The 16,446-nt window shown below is 49.6% G+C and overlaps 1 protein-coding gene across 4 annotated transcripts in view; it reads left to right on the top strand.

Annotated features, from left to right (window-relative positions):
- The window catches only part of ENPP6 (ectonucleotide pyrophosphatase/phosphodiesterase 6), a 94,864-nt gene extending 79,745 nt beyond the window's left edge, over window positions 1-15,119 (top strand). Inside the window, exons 7-9 of one of the 4 annotated variants that reach the window (XR_011072163.1) lie at window positions 8,339-8,462; window positions 10,399-10,813; window positions 13,025-13,053. Coding sequence is in view for 3 of the 4 variants with exons in the window: in XM_068532257.1 (XP_068388358.1) it covers window positions 8,339-8,462; window positions 13,025-13,230 (330 nt within the window). In the remaining variant the exon portion in view is untranslated. Of the gene's footprint in view, window positions 1-8,338; window positions 8,463-8,767; window positions 9,037-10,398; window positions 10,814-13,024 lie in introns of those variants that run through there. The other 3 variants (XM_068532257.1, XM_068532258.1, XM_068532259.1) reach the window with 3 other exon arrangements.
- Window positions 15,120-16,446: the final 1,327 nt, after the last annotated feature.

Below are 16,446 nucleotides of genomic sequence, written 5' to 3'. Positions count from 1 at the left end.
TTATTTATTTATCTATTTATTTCTGGCTGTGTTGGGTCTTCGTTTCTGCGCGAGGGCTTTCTCTAGTTGGCGGCGACCGGGGGCCACTCTTCATCGCGGCGCGCGGGCCTCTCACTGTCGCGGCCTCTCTTGCCGCGGAGCACGGGCTCCAGACGCGCAGGCTCAGTAGTTGTGGCTCACGGGCCCAGCTGCTCCGCGGCCTGTGGGATCCTCCCAGACCAGGGCTCGAACCCGTGTCCCCTGCATTGGCAGGCAGATTCTCAACCACTGCGCTACCAGGGAGGCCCTATCAGTGTTTTTTCATACACCTTTCCTTAGTGACAGCGAGCACTGTAAAATTGATCTTTCTTCATCACGGATCGTTAGAACCTTTAGAATGCGCTCCCCACTACCGCCCCCAGAAGTTTCAATGACACGTGCATCCAGTTGTTGTGCATTTTTCAGATAATAAATGTATCTAGAAAATTGTCTTTTAAAAATGTTGGTCAACAACAACAGCAGCAACAGTAATAATAGCTACCTTGAATTAAGTGTCCCCTGCTTACTGTTTCTGCATTGCGGATGTTATCCCAACTTTACTGAGTTAAGTGAGGCTCAGAGTTTTAAATGTCTTGACTAAGGTCACAGAGCTAGGAGTGACAAAGAATTACAACCCAGATGTTACCGTTAAGCACGAAGTCCATCCAGTTCTCCAAAGAGCCTTCAAATCTTCCACTAAAATGTTCAAGGTATTTCTGATTTCGTGGATTGGAATTATGGACTCACCCTTCTGATTCCTAGTGGGGTCTGGAGATAAGTCTCAGCTCCTTCACAAAAGTTCTAACATCGGCATTCATTTTTTTCTTGCTTTTGTCACAATGCAAAAAACTCTTCCTAACCAGCCCTCTCCTTTCCTCTCACCAACATGTGAGATTTGCACATGCTTGAACCAGAATTTTCATATTTGTGAAAATGATTTTTCTAATGCAGGGCTCAGGCGTTGGGTGTCAAGTGGTTGGATCCCAACATACTTCATGCTCTCCTGACCTGCTCTCCACACCTGTACTCGCTGGGCTCTGGTACCATCAGTAGCCCAGTAAACCATCAGTAGGATCCAGAGTGCCTTCTCCTTCCTGACTCCCGCCTGTTTTTTAAGCCCAACTCAAATACCATCTCTTCCATGAAAATTTCCTCCCTTTTGGAATCTCACAAAACCCTGAATCACTCCCCAGGTGCTGCCTTTGTTTGTCTGCTTTTGAACTCTTCCTTGCTGGGGTGGAAGCTCCCTGAGGGCAGGTCTGTGGCGTCTTGACCTTCGTTTTCCTCTGTGGAACCTAGTACCCGGCAGAAACTCAGTACATGTTTGTTATATATGAATTAAGAGATGAATTCATAAATATTGAGACAGTTGGTTCTTGATCACTTGTTGACAGGTTGTTTATTTTGTAGGTTAGTAAGTCAGTGACCAAGTAGACAGAGAGGAAAGCTGAGTCAGGCCTTTAACTTTGGCTCATTATTAGTAGCCCTAGAAGAGATTTCAACAGAAAAAAAGGCGTTGAAACCACTAATGGCAATTGTCCTAGCTTCAGTTAGCCCACAACTGGGGCCCAAGGGCGGGCAGATACGTCAGCTCTCCCCAGTCCCTACTCAGCTCCAGGGGCTAATTCCTGCGGCCTCTCCTGAGCAGTGCCCACTTCATGCCACTGTGCTCAAAAAGGTAGCCAGGTGCAGCCAGAAGCTGGCGAAAGATTGTGAGACAGGGTGCTTCATTGTTGATCTTCTGGACTCTCGTCTGAGTGGAGGGAAATGCGGCAAATTCAGGCCCAAGCTTCCAAGGGAGGCCCGAATTTGTCTCCAGAGGAAAGATTTACTTTGAAAACTGGCAAAGGATATGAAATGCCGGGCTCAATTCTAAGGCCCGGGGTTGAATGGCAGTTAGGCCTGAACCCAAAATATTTGGGGAAATCAAGACAAGCTGGAGAATGCGGCCTCTGGGTTTCAGTGGCAGCTGGAGTGGTTTTGTCCAGGCCCAAGTAGTGGAGCTTCAGGAGGCTGGCGTTGGGGGCTGGAAGCTGCTTGCTCTCCGGGGTGACTAGGGTCATTGGTACGCATGTCGGAGAGCACACAGACGCCCTCCTCGCTGTTGGCACGCTTCAGTAAACGTGGTCCGGGGGGAGAAAAGAATAAAAGAAAGCCCGTCCACTCAGTGCTCTCCTCCAACACTTCCCTCCACTCCAAGGAATTCTGCCGCCCTTGGTCCCTGCTGATTTTGCTGTCTGGCATTTTCCATTTCCAGGATTAGGCTGCGTGTGGCAGCGGGCTTGGCTTGCCAGGGTCAGACCAGGGCCTGAGGCCTGAGCAATTAAATTCTGTTCTAGAAAGAGGCAGCCTTCTAAGACGGAGAAAGATAAACCGTTGGGGGACAAGTCTCTGCAGTGGTGCATGGCAAACACACACCTGAAGGTTCATGACCACCATTCCTGGGGGGCTTCAAGGAGTCGTCCCCACAGGAAGCCTCTAGGGAGGAGGGTTTAAAATGACGATGCCACAAAACCAGAGACACAGTGCTTTGTAACAGACGCCTAGCGCGACCTTAACCCTAGCAGCAAAAGCCCAGAGCCAGCCAGACTGCGCTCCCTTCCACAAGAGTTCCAATCGAAGCCACTTCTGCTACATCACCGGGTGCCTTTTCCAGACTGAGATGATGTGAGTCTATTGCAACGTGGAGGGCGTGGGAAGTCGCTATTATAACCCTGTCCTAGGGGAATAACGTAGATTTCATTCGTATTAGGCCCCTCACACACCTTAGACAGGTGTTCACATTTTATTTATTGAGTTTAATCGGACCAGATTTCAACTTTGTTCCCCAGTGCCCTAGAGATGGGTGAGAGGCCTCATCAAGAGAGGAGGAGGGGACCCTCGGGCCCCTGACCCTACTCCTCGACAGGAATTACACTTTTAGTGGCTGACACGAGGGGTGATGGTCAAAATGTTTAACCAACAGTGAACCTGGCGCTGGCCAACGAGCCTAGATGGCAGGTGGGAAAAGCCGGCTGGCCGCCCAGGTTCCTCTTTGGAAAGCAGCCTGTGTGAGCGATTCCGTGCTGGACTCCGCGCCTGCCGCGGGGAGGGCCTGTGCTCTCTCTGGGAGGGAGGCCCTGCGTTGCTGTGTGGGACCCCACGAAGGGGCCTGAGGCACGGCCTCTGACCTCAGGCGCGGTAGCCCAGCGTAACGCGAAGCGTTCTCAGGAAACGATGGCTACTCACTGAACACGGCGCAGGACAGGGCCAGGGGAATGACTCCCAGCGGTTTCCAGGTCAGACGAGGCATCCCGGTCACCTGGGGGACGATGATTAAATAGACAGAGTCCCTGCCTTACAGAGCTGCTGAATCCGAATACCCAAGGTGGGAGCCGGGATACGCTCAGGGCACTGTGTGCACAGCCGGCTTGGGATCCAGCAGTGTAGACGGTGAGTTTCAAGGGGGAAGACGGGAGAGGAGGTCACCCAGATGGAGCAGGGGGACCCAGACAAGACCCCGAACGGCACCTCCGGCCTAGGAGGGAACCCACGAAGAACGGATTACCACCTCCTTGGCCGCCCCAAGAGAAGCCATTTTGGGGTGCAAGGCAAGACCGGGAGTCCAGATGTTTTCCTGGAGCTGGAAAACATTTCCTGCCCCCTCAGGAGTATTCTTCTCTGTGGCTTAGTAACCATTTTCTGATCTACGCCGAGGGGAAATCGGTAGGAGCCGGCGAGAAATATACGTGCTAATATATTCCCCAAATGCAACAGTACAAAGCGGGTAAATGACCAGACAGTTTATGGAAGCAAGTGCCTCTGCCACGTGCAGACAGACAGTAATGACTACAGACTGTTCAGGCCACCCTCTGCTTCTTGCCAGCCTTCCATCCCCGCTTCCACCCCGACCCTCGTGCCCAGTGCCACCCCCGTTTCTGACTGTGCTACCGAGACATCGCAGCTCAGCAGCAGAAAGGAATCCAAACATGGCAAGTCAAAGAGATAGGAGGTCCAGGCAATTGTTGAACAAACTTCGTTAACTGGTTTGCTGATTTGGGGGTAAACAGTGAAGGCTACTTTTTTTTTTTTTTTTAATGCCAAGGATGAATGAGACAAAGATCTAGTCTAGAAACTACAACTCTCATCTCGTAAGTAATCTCCTGGCTTCCCCAGTTCAGCAAGCTTCCGGTAGACATTTCATGGTGAGCTGGTAGTGGAGTGAGGCACTAAAATACAACGCAGGCACCAAATAAAAGAACCCACGTCTATAAACGTAATAACAACCATTCCTCACGGTGTTCCTCCTGTGAACTCTTTCTGCGTCCTTCCTGTTGGAAATGACGAACTAGTTTAGGGGCTCCTGAAGGGGGGCGTCCCGGCACTGCTGTCCTCCCAGGTACAGAGGAGGGTCCCGGAAGGTACTGGAAGGTGCTGAACAAATGGACTTGGTGAGGATTTTATTTGAATTGACAAGAGAGTGTTCATTACAGAGCGACCAACTTGTCCTGGTTCGCCTAGGCCTGTCCCGGTTTTAAAACAGGAAGTTTTGCATCCCTGGACCCCCTCAGTCCCCGACAAACCGGGACAGTCGGTCACCCTGTGGGACTGGCACAACCTCGGGTAGAAACCGCCTCACTGCTTCCGCCAGCCTCACGGTGCTTTCTTCTCACGCCCTCCCCACGTGCGGTCACTACGCAAGGTCCCCCGGCCTCGCAGGGCCTCCTCTGTGCCAGCCCTTCCGCCGCTCAGAGCTCCCTGGGGGCCGCTACTGGGGAGCCGCAGGGCTGCCCGCGCTCTGCGCTAGAGCCTTCTGGTGGCCTCCTCATAGTGGCTCCTCTCTCTCTCTCTCGCACACACACACACACACACACACACACACACACACACACGCTCACTCACACAGACTCATGCTCACACACACACAGACTCACGCTCACACACACACACAGACTCATGCTCACACACACACATGCTCACACACACGCTCACACACACATGCTCACACACAGACTCACGCTCACACACACAGACTCACGCTCACACACACACAGACGCTCACACACGCTCACACACGCTCACACACAGACTCACACACAGACTCACGCTCACACACTCACGCTCACACACAGACCCCTCTATGCTCGCCGTCCTGGAGGGTTCGGGCACCTCCCCGGGATGTCACTAGGTGGCGCTGTGTGGTGGTCCCTGGGCCTAGTAGGGTCAGGAGGGGTGAGACTCAGCCAGTAGCTTGAGGACCCCCAGCCTGGGGACTGTGCTCTGGAGCGGGGAGGTCTGGGGCGCCTCACCCGCAGGGCTGCCCCTGTGTGGTGTGTGTCAACGGCTGCACAGGCCTGCGCTGCAGGGGGATACAGAACCCAGCGAAACGGTGCAAGCCACCAGGAGAGGACAAGGAAGGAGATCATCCCTGCACCTTCTTGAGGTTAATTACATAATGTAATTAGATTGTGTCATGTAATCCGTTCAATCACTTAGCTTCTCACATAACCAGCCAGTTTACTGTTACTTTTTAAAATCAGTAAGAATAGTTGTTTCACTGGAGCAACCTGTCGTGTTAATAAGAACTAGTGGATTGACCTATGATCAGACAGACCCCCAGTGACCTTCAGGGCTGAGATTTGTTGTTGCTGTGTGTGTGTAACTGTGGAATTAAGCTGGAATTTTAAAATCAGGCCGTCAGTCCTCATCTCTCTTCCACCTGCCCCTTGGTCACGGGACACGTATGTCCCATGGGGTTCATGGTTAGTGACAGCACTAGTGATATGTTCTACCTAGTTCTTCAGGAATCACTAAAGACTGGGGGAGGGGGGGGCAGCATGTGAGATTAAATTGGGACGTGTTGTGATCATCACCCAGACAAAGAACAAAAAACAGAATAAGTCAGAAATGCAGTAAGTTAATAAATATATTCCCATTGAAAAATACAAGCTACAGCTGGAGAAGGCGGGATAGGGGATGACGGCAATTCAGGAAACAGAGAGTCAATGAAACAGTGTGATTTGGAAAGCAGTAATGCCAGGGAGTGATTTATGGGGTGAGACTGGATTGGGTGTGCAATGCGATATGACAGCTAAATAAGCAAAGGAGGGTTCGACCCTGCTGCACAGGACCCAAGCGCCTTGCCCCGCAGCCAGTGGCATCTGGTGGCCATCCCCAGCCATTTATGGAGCACCTACTGTGTTCCGGGCTTAGCGCACAGCCAGCTTATCCTCCAGAATCTCTGTGAGCCAGGTATTATCACATCCAGCAAGGAAGCTGCAGCTTGGAGAAGTCACGCAGCTCGCCCAGGATCACAGAGCTGGAAAGTGGCCAAGTGGAATTTAACCCACATCCTATTCCAAAATCTCATCTCCATACTCTGTAACTGGCCACCACTCAGTGAGTGAAGAGGCAAGGGACAGGGACAGCCCACTGTCCAGTGCTGGCAGGAGCCCTGCAGCGACCTCTGGCTATGGGGTCCTGGAAGGCGCATGAGGACCAGGAGACTGTCGACCTGGATTCCAATCCCAGCCCTGCCTCTCAACAGCTGTGTGACTTTAAGAGTGTCACTTAACCTCTCTGTGCCAAGGTAGGAAAAATAATACCGTCCACAGTGGGAGGTGGTGATGATTAAGTGGATGTTGGGGGAGGCTCTTGGTGAACCGTACAGCACACAAAATACACGTGTTGTTACGAGTCTTGTGAGCCAACCTGTAAACCCCTGGTCCTTGAGCTCTTCTGCTTCCACTCAGTCATCACGACCAGTCAGTTCTACCTCCTGCATTTGGAAAACTTGTAATATTAAACCCTGTGCTGAGCAAGAAGATGATTGGAATATCGGAAATGAAGGCTTAGTCTGCCAAGAAGGGCTCAGGTTGTGTCCAACTGGCTGCAGCCTCCTTAGGATTTGCAAAACCTTCTTTAAGCTTGTTGTCTCTCAAGTAAGCAGCTGCAGTCTTAAGAAAATTTAGTTTTGCAGGAAAGAAAGGGTGACAGGGCAGTGAAAGTTCTGGAAGCCATCCTGAGTGAAGAATGGTCGAAGAAAGTGAAGATACACAAGGCCTGGAGCAGAGGAACACGGGTGCTATCTTCAAATGTTGACTAAATGGAGAGGAGGGGACTAATATGCTCCGAGTCACACACCCCCCCTCCCCCCCCCCGGGGTGGAGCTGGAAGAAAGCAGGACGGGTGGTTCCTGCGATGGGCGCCCTGGGATTGTGGTGAGCCGGCTGCCTCGGGGCTTCCGTGCTGTACTAAAGAAACAAAGTGATCCGATTAGACGCTGTGTTTTCCAGCAACAATTCTCGCATAGCAATTGGGTGTCCTACCATTCGATTCAATTCTGACATCACCCCAAGTTAGAGCAGACACACACTTTAAGGGGTTCCGTCCCACAAGACTGCCTGCACATCTGAATTCTGGCCGCAAGTCCTGGGTCCTCAGGCTGCCCACTCTTGTGTCCGACTTGGCTGCAAATTTGAGGGTTCTCACAACCCCCCTTCAGGTTCGATAACTCACCGGGATGAATCACAGCACTCAGAAAGGTGCCATACTTACGATTACAATCTTATTACAAAGGATGCTACTCAGGGACAGGCAAGTGGAAGGGATGCACAGGGCAAGGTATGCGGGTGAGTGGTGCAGAGAACCCAGGCCCTCTCTGGGTGCACCACCCTCCCGTCACAACCGTGTGTTCGTTAATCCGGAAGCTCCCTGGACCACGCTGTCCCCGGGGTTTTATATGGGGTTTCGTTGCGATGGCATGGCCACGTGGCGGAACTCAATCTCAGAGGTCAGAGGATGTGGCTGAAAGCTCTAACCCTCTCCTCCTGTGGTTGGTTCCTCAGGTGAGCAGTCGCTAGCCTGAAGCTCTGTAGCTCCCTACCCCAGCGAGCCACCTCATTAGCATAAGCTCAGGTATCGGAGCCCGGGGCGCACTTCCAATAACAAAACACTCCCGTCACTCAGGACATCCCAAGGGCTTAGGCATCCTGGGCCAGGGAACCCGGGACAAAGGCCAACTATATTTTTTATTATACCACAGGTAGACTTTCACGTCCCTTCTGTCTCTGACCTGCTATATTTAGTGACTCTAAAACTGCTTACGAGGTACAGCCCAGCCCGATATAAGAAGATACCTTCAGAACTAGAGCTCTTTGGCAATTTAATGGGCCGTCTCCAAAGGTCTGAGCTACCTGGAGTAGGAAGTGATCCAGCTGAGGTCGGATGACCCTGACTGAGACCGCTGAGCAGGAAGTCCGCTGGGTGGTAGTTTGGACCGGATGCTCACTCATCCGGATGTCTGGACACAGGGCGATGTAAGTGCCTGGCTTGATTTCAGAATCGAGAGACGCTTCCATTCTGGATGAACAGCACTGGCAAGAGGGAAGGCTGGCAGCGCGGATGGCACGGATACGACAACGAGCTCAGGGACATGAGGGGCATCTTCCTGGCCTTCGGACCCGGTAGGAAGACATGACCAAATTCTCTTAGTCATCCCTCCCTAAGGAAGCGTCAGCCAGCAGGGGCTGACGGCACTAGTAAAGCTGGAGTGATTTCTTTATGGACCCTCTTTATGAGCAAAGCTGAGCAAACCCAGCCGGTCTCCATGAAGTGTCTTTGGCTGGCTGGCTTTCAAATGCTTCTTGGTTTTGGCAAACGTGGCCAAATACTTTTCCTTGTAAGTTTTAAATCTCGAGCGCAGTGAAAAAAGTGTTCCACGTGTTTATGATTCATTTTTTACTTAATTCATCAAAATGTTCTCTCACAGCCATCTGATGTCCAGGAAAGCTTATCAGGCACCAGGTTGCTGACAGCTGCGCGTCCTGAAGTTGACACGATCGCTTCACAGGGTCTGACTCTTCCACAGTTCCTCCCTGGCTAGAGCACCCACCCCTGTGCAGGTCATTTGGTTTAGGGCCCACCAGAAGCTAGGATGTGCTCAAGGGCAGGCTAGGAAATGATTCTGTAACTGACTTTGAGAATGAGCCAGAATGACTCGGGATGTCTTGGATGAAAGCAAATTTACTGTGCCTTCCTTGACCTACATTCCCAGGGCAGGAAGAGAGGGGAGGTGGAGAGAGCCTCTTTGGTTATTTGCTTTAATAAACACAGCACTGTAAATTCACATTTTAGAAAAGTTTATCAAACACTCTAAAGATCATACTACTATCTGAATACCCCCTTTAAAAACAATAGAGTAAAAAGCCATCAACAGCCATCAACAATCAGTGGACTGGCTCGTGAGCTACTAATCTTCCTGCCTGCTGTCCACACTCCTTATTAAACATAATAAGCTTACCCCAGTCTCCATATTCCAAGTTCCTTTTCCTGGATGTTGATCAAAATGTTTCAGCCCATGAAAGTCCATGCTTTCCTTTCAAATTACAGGTTAGAGATCACACCTGGAAGCCCTGCCCTTCTCCTTGATGTAACAGGACAGAGAAAAGCGTCAGCCCCCTTCATTCCATCCGCCTCAGGCCACTCTACCTACCACAAAATAGCTGCTGAGAACTACAAGGTGTCAGCTTCTGCAGCCTCCTTGGGTGCCTCTGGGAGCCCGAGCTTAGGGAACATGTCGGTCCAAATCGTTGCCCACGTGTCATCCAGGTTCCCATGTCCTTGAGTAAGCAGCAGCACCAGTAGCAGCAAACACTTACAGAGCACAACTGGGGTCATGACATTGGCCTAAGAGCGAGGTCAGAGGATGCCCCAGCATGACGCCATCAACCCATAACAGTTAACAGGGCCTCCCTGTTAGCCAAGCCCCGGGCTAGAGCTGCGCGGCTCAAAGGCCAAGTGAACTCAGGATGGAGCCTTGAGGATGTTGTTGAGGTGACAGCTGCTCCGTCAGGTTAGAGACATTCCAGGGCCACGGCCTTTATATGGGGGAACATGAGCCAGCAGGGCGCTCATTCAAAGACATTGCCTCTCCTTCCCCAGAAGAGAGGGATCAGGTCATGAATGCAAAACAGTTGTCAGTTGGAGTGTTTCTGAGTAAGAGTCTCGGGCAGATTTTAAAGCAGAAGCACATCTAGCGTCAAACCGAAAACTTTAAACAAAGTACCCAAAGCTGCAATAGCTTAAATTCAGTGGGGGAGATTTTGTCCATTAGCAAAGGCCCCCATCATCCGTTCCTTTAAAACTAAAAGCCTAAGTCTTTTATAGACAGAAAGACGACCCCTGGTGAAAATGGACTGGGCTAATTGCAAGAATGTTTGCAGGCAGATAGAGCCTCGAGAGCCTCCCGCAAACCATCACGTTTCTGGCTCTAATTCTCATGAAAGACTGAACAGCTTTACACACTGACTGTTTACTCAGAAGAAAATTTAAGAGCGAGGCCTTTCATAGCTATCTAGCTGCACTTTGAGATAAAGGTGCATCCCTCCTGATTAATTGTAGGTACTTCTCGCTCATGGAGGACGCTGAGCACCGCTGCGGCCGCCCAGATACAGCTTCAGAAGCCAGGAAGTCTGGTCCAGCTAAGAGAAAGGGAAGTAATTCTGGAAGATAGCCTCTCTCTGGTTCATCCCAGTTTCTAATTTGAACAACCTAATCTTGCCGTGGAGAACTCCACATTCGAGATAAGACAGCAGGAGTGTGATTCAGTGAGCTGCCAGCGAGCTAGCAAGCCTCACTTGGAAAGCAGCCCAAGGTGGTCAGGCACAGCGGGAGCCTCCAGAACCTTCTCTCTTTCGGAGAAACAGTTTAAATATCCAAAGAATGTAAGCCCATGGAAATAACTTGGATTCCCATTCCAGGTTCAGACACCATCTTGAGCTAACAGGGCTTGGCTGTCCTCTCCCAATTGGATCAGGTATTGTTTTGCTGTTCAGGAATTTTCTAGAAGCTCTCATTCCAGTTTGGATCATCTCTGCATTGGGCCCCAAATCCCAGCCCTGCAGACCGGGAAGCCGTGAACCAGATGGAGTGGGAAAGAAACCCCAGTCCTCCTTCCTGCTTACGTGTACCGGATTTGATTTTGTACTTTCAACATAAAAAGATGATCTTTTCTAACATTTTTTTTTTTTTTTTTTTGTCAGTAGAGCTTGATCTCAAATTTTCTTGCCAAATGTTAAAGAAGGAGATGTTTGAAAGGCTGGGGACGGCTGTCTTGGATATGCTATTGTCTGCCACCCTCCCGTGTGACAGGACATGGCCACCGGGTGATGTGGCAGGATGATCTCACATCCAGGTCCACGGCAAGTCAGAGGGAGAGCAGTCGCTCCCACGTCCCTGGGGCAACCTTGCCACCGATTTCTCAGCTGCAGCTGACTGTTCGCTGGGGAAGCGTTGCCACCACCCTCTCTGATTGTAGGGTTGTCCTTGATATGGGAGGGTTGGCGTTCCAGGGCAGCCTCTGCATTCTCCTTTCCAGGGAGGTCTGGATTTTGTAAAGTAAGTGTTTACCCTGAGGTGATGCTGACTCCTGCCCTCCCTGCCCTAAAAGTAAAGTGAACCCTGCAAATAACCTATAGGGTGACTGTTCTCAATCCGTACTTTCCCCTGCTGGGCGTTTATTCTATTACTAACAACAGCTCCCATTTACTGAGCACATACAGTGTGGCTGGAACTAGGATTTAGGCGCCATCTCCATGCCTGTCCCCTGAGGTTACCCAGCTAGTAAGTGGCTACAGGCTGGTTGTAGAGCCCGTGAACCTCTTTATACTGAATTCAACTTTAATTCTTCAAAATAAGCAAAACCCGCCACTTGGGAAGTTGCCCTGGGTCTAACATACGCTGTGGCAGAGTTTTCAGTGTGTAGCTTCCTTCTGTATTTATAATTTCAGGGTTAATACAAGAGTAGAATTTGGTGTGGACACTTCTGGGCTATGTTGCTGTTGGTGTTTGTTTGCTTTTTAAATCAAGTATATGTGATCATTTTAGCAGAGCAATTATAAAGATTATTTTCTAAGATAGAAAACTTGGCTTTACAGCCCCCAAACTACCTGTTTAAAAAAAATTTTTTTTAGAGGGACAAAAGTCACATGCATGGGCCTTTATTGATGGATAAAACTCCTTCCTGAATTCAGCTTCTTAAGTTTTGGGTACTTTGTTGGAAGCTCTGGTTGGGAACCTAAAAGTGAAGCTGCGTATGAATATTACTAAAGTCTCATACTCACTCTTTAAACAAACACTTTTCATTCAGCATCTTTTCTGCCTCCTGTGGAGAAAGAGAGGGTCCACTATGGACTGAAGTCCCTCCTTCAGCACCCTTAACTTGCTAAGCTGTGAATAGCCAGCCAGGCCCTCGGGGGCCTGTGTCGCCGTGCAGTCTGGCACAGCCTTGGGTAGAGGCACAGCCCTCTCCCCCATGAGCTCCCTTGAGCCTTCACTCAGGTCTCGAACTCCACTACCAGTTTCTTTATTTTCCCCACAGCTAAGTTACTTTATCTGCCACTGAAAGGCTCCCAAGGAACGTTCAACTGATCTTCCAAACATATTTAGGAGACCGTTGCTTTTGCTTGTGAATTAGGCACACTGGGGAAACTATATAATTTCAGGTTCCATCCAGTCCTGGGACCTCCATGTGGCAGGAAAATGGGAAACATTCTTGAACTGGGGAGCACCTAGGCTAACCAGTCCCTGCCAGATAGGTGTCCTGGAAGAAGAGTATGCAGCTGGATTGGGTTTGGGGAGCCCGGCAGGACAGTCAACCTTCTGTGACCACAGCGGCTCCGCAGTGCTTGCAGAAATGAGCAGCTTCAGACGGCCCTTGGGTCCCCAAGGAAAGCTCTGTTGTCACAAGGGAAGCACAGTTATGCACAGAGAGAGTTTGTTGTCTGATCTGTCTTTCAAAGAAACATCTCCACGAGCCATAGAAAGCACCCTCCTATCATAACTTAGAACCTTCCAGATCTCCTTGCAGGTTCACAATCCCTTGTCCAGGCCCCACGGACGAGGCGGATTTTCCAGTCCCAAGATGCCTGGATGCTGAATGTAATTCCTCCACATTGTGACTCCATCCCTGTCTCTGCCCTGCCCAGGAGTGACCGTGACAACTCCTTTGCTTGCCTTTCCCTTTCAGATTTCAAATCCAACTTCAGAGCCGCTCCCATCAGATCCGTGGATGTCTACAACGTCATGTGCAACGTGGCAGGTGTCGCCCCCCTGCCCAACAACGGGTCCTGGTCCCGGGTGACGTGCATGCTGAAGGACCCGGCCAGCTCGGCCCTGGCAGCGCGGCCGGGCGCCTGCACGTTGGCCTTGGTCCTGCTGGCGCTGCTGTCCTGAACTCCTAGCGCAGTGTGTGCTCCGCGGGGGAGGCCTTGCCGTTTCCTATTTCACTAATAGCTTCGTCAATTCAATCGAGGCCGTACAATTGTAAATATATTAGTCTTGGATGGTTCTATACATAAAAGTCCCTATTTCTTAAAAAAACAAAAACAAAAACAAAAACACTTTGCTTTTTAAGGAAGTAAGGAAACTCCTAGCTTTTCATTTGTTCAACTATAGGTTATTTTCTCCTTTCTTTCCATGTACTCAGATGACCTAAGCAGGGCCTACCCCTGTAGCGACCAGACCTTGGGCGGGTATTCCGTGGACCCCCGGCCCCTCTCTGTCCTGCTCTGCACAAAGCAGGCCCTTGTCTGTGCCCTGTCTAAACCCGGCAGCCACTGTCAGGGTCTACGGCCACCATCCCGTACTGCTCCTGCCGTCTGGGACAAAGGCCCATGTGAAGCGGTAGCTGCTATTTCTAACTCAGCTCGTGGGGTTTCTTCACCTTATACAAAGTCCCAGGAAGGGCATATCTTAGCTTGGCCCACCCAGCAATCAAAATCAATGGGAACTGCAGGATTCATGGAACAAAGTGAAAGATAGGCGTTCCTTCCCAGAGTCTGAGTGCACGAAAGTTTCTCCCTGCCTTAAGGAGCAGAAAAGTTTACAATAGATACGGGCTTCCGTGAGCCTCCTCGTAGCGTATCATGCTGTGAACATGCACGCGGCAGGCGTCGGATTGCCTGCCTGCCCGTCTGCCTGTGGGAAGGCTCACTCAGAGGCTGCCTCCCTTTGGATCCCCATACAGAGTGTAGACACTAGCGACCCCTGACATCATCACGGGCGGGGAAAGGGGTGTCTGGCTGATGATGGTGTGGACATACTTAAAGAAATCTCACTTCATTGCTTGAAATGGTGATGCAATTAGGCGTAAGTTTGACGCACCAGCGTCCCGGAATACTGCTTATTTAACCACCACAGCAGAGTGGACCCCTGAGTGACCCAGAATTCCAAGGAAAATGGTGGGGCACGGGGAACGGAGGCAACGTGATGGCGTCAGATCCCAATCACTAAGCACTTAGCCCCTGGATGAGGAAACAGTTTGGTCAAAGGGCCACCTCAGAGACCTTACGAAACCCCGGAGAAGAGGCACCGAGCCTGAGACGAAACGTGTTTAGTTTAGTCTTCTAAGTTTGCTGTAGGAGCTCTGGTTGCAAAACAAGGGATAACTGCGTTTCTATATGATCAGAGTCATATACATATATCATCGCATTAAAGCTGAGTTTGCAGTAAACGAGGCACATCTGCAAATGAGGCTTTTTGTCGGGAAAAGGCAAAAGATCAGGTCTCGTCAGGACGATGAAGCCCTCATGTGTTGTTTACCTTGAAAAATGAAAATCTATGCTCACCCTGATTCATGAAGGTTGGGAACCGTTCCTGGGCCTTGAATCATGAGAGCTAAAGGATCACTGCTTAAAAATATCAAATTTATCTTCACAAAAGATTTCTAAGGAGTTATGTAATGGGTTTTTAAAGTGCCAGCAGACCATCGAATCAATTGGAAAGGCAAATCAGCCTTTGTTCTCCGGCTGAAAGCCAATTAGTGCTTTCAGAACATTGGCGCCGGTTGTTGAAATAGGCATCTATTGTTCAAAGTTTTCTTTCTCCTTAAAGGACTGGGTTCTGATGAATCCAGTGCAGCCCACTGTGCTCCCTTGTGAAGGAAGGAGACCTAAGAGAAACCCAGTGATTCAATTAAAAATGGATCATCCAAGTCCAGAGGGGTACAAACACATACACGGTCTTGGATTTGTCCTTCCTGCTCTGTTGTACCAATTTTTCCCCTCCCTCATCCTTAACATCTTCACGCTACATAATAAAATTTCAGATATTTGTCTGACAAAGTGTAGTTACTCAATAAGTAGTCTTGCATAGATAAATGAGAATAAGATACTTTTGGAATCATGACTATTGGTAAATAATAAAGAAAATTCAGACACTGAATCGAGAAAAAAAACTTTTTACCTAAAGCAATGCATGTATTTTAGTGGCTCAATTATTTGGCCAGAATTTTTTCTTTTGATTTTTGTTTTAAAGTTATGTCATTTTCCCAAGGAAAATTCTACTTTCTCTAAACGCATTTTGTTCCATCGGAATAACATCTGCTAGGACTATTACACACGCCTTTTCTCCTGGATTATTTTACTACTTCATCGCTAATTCCAGGAGGAAGGTAATTGGACTGACCTGCCAATACCGAAGATAGATGAAAGGAATGATCTTTAAATTAAAGATAAGATGAATGGCTACTTTCCCTGCCCATAGGCCTAATCGCCAGAACCCAATTCAGTTAACTTCTGAAGACTTAAATAAGAGCAGGCCCAGGAAATTCTTTCTAGCCTTCAAGAGCCCAGACTTGGGCTCAAGTCCCAACTCTCTTTACTTTTAAAGGGCTCTTGGAAATCCACAGCAGGTCTGAATTCAGCCACAGACAGCAGTTTGCAAACTTCCTGGGACTGCAGGCTCCATGTGGTCTTCCAGAGCTGCAGGTTCAGAGGATCTGGCGTGGACAACACTTTTAAGTCACATGACTCTAAGGTCTGGGTTTGCTCTCAGGAGAGATGGGTTCTGATCTGACCTTGGTAGACCTGAGTCTCCTGACAGCAACTTCATAACCTGCCAGTTTTTTCAGGAGCCATCAGGCTGGCATTGGCTACTGATCCCAGCTGGGTCAGATTCCCGCCCTTCTTAAACCAAAGCGGGTCTGTAAGCCCCAGTGATGGAGAGGCTTCTCCACACCCAAGTCCCTGTGAGTCTAAGATCCCCAACGGTGCTATCAGACAAACTCGCTGTTCAAGACACACAGCTCTTTTATGAATTTTCTGTGAAAGTGTTTTACATTCCTGTAAATATCGAGAGATTTCCAAATGTGATAGTGTGTTTAATCTTTGTAAGCAATCTGTGATAGACCAAAGTCAGCTCTTGTAAACTACTTACTAGGAGGAAGAGAGATGGTAGCCTTGACAGCCTGGTTATAAAACATGGGAAACTTGGTCTCAGGGCTCTGCTGTGGAAGTTATGCTTGTGTGTTGCTTCGAAATCATAAAATAGCACCTAGTGCAGTACCTCAAATGTTTCATGAATGTCCCATAAATATGTGTTGAAGGAGAAAAAGAATGAATATCACTGAGGAGACTTGCTTACACAGCAGATACTCTCTCTCTTTGTCTG

The sequence above is a fragment of the Eschrichtius robustus genome, chromosome 21 (assembly GCF_028021215.1).
Source record: "Eschrichtius robustus isolate mEscRob2 chromosome 21, mEscRob2.pri, whole genome shotgun sequence".
Lineage (NCBI taxonomy): Eukaryota > Metazoa > Chordata > Mammalia > Artiodactyla > Eschrichtiidae > Eschrichtius > Eschrichtius robustus.
This window is presented reverse-complemented; position numbering and strand designations above follow the sequence as displayed.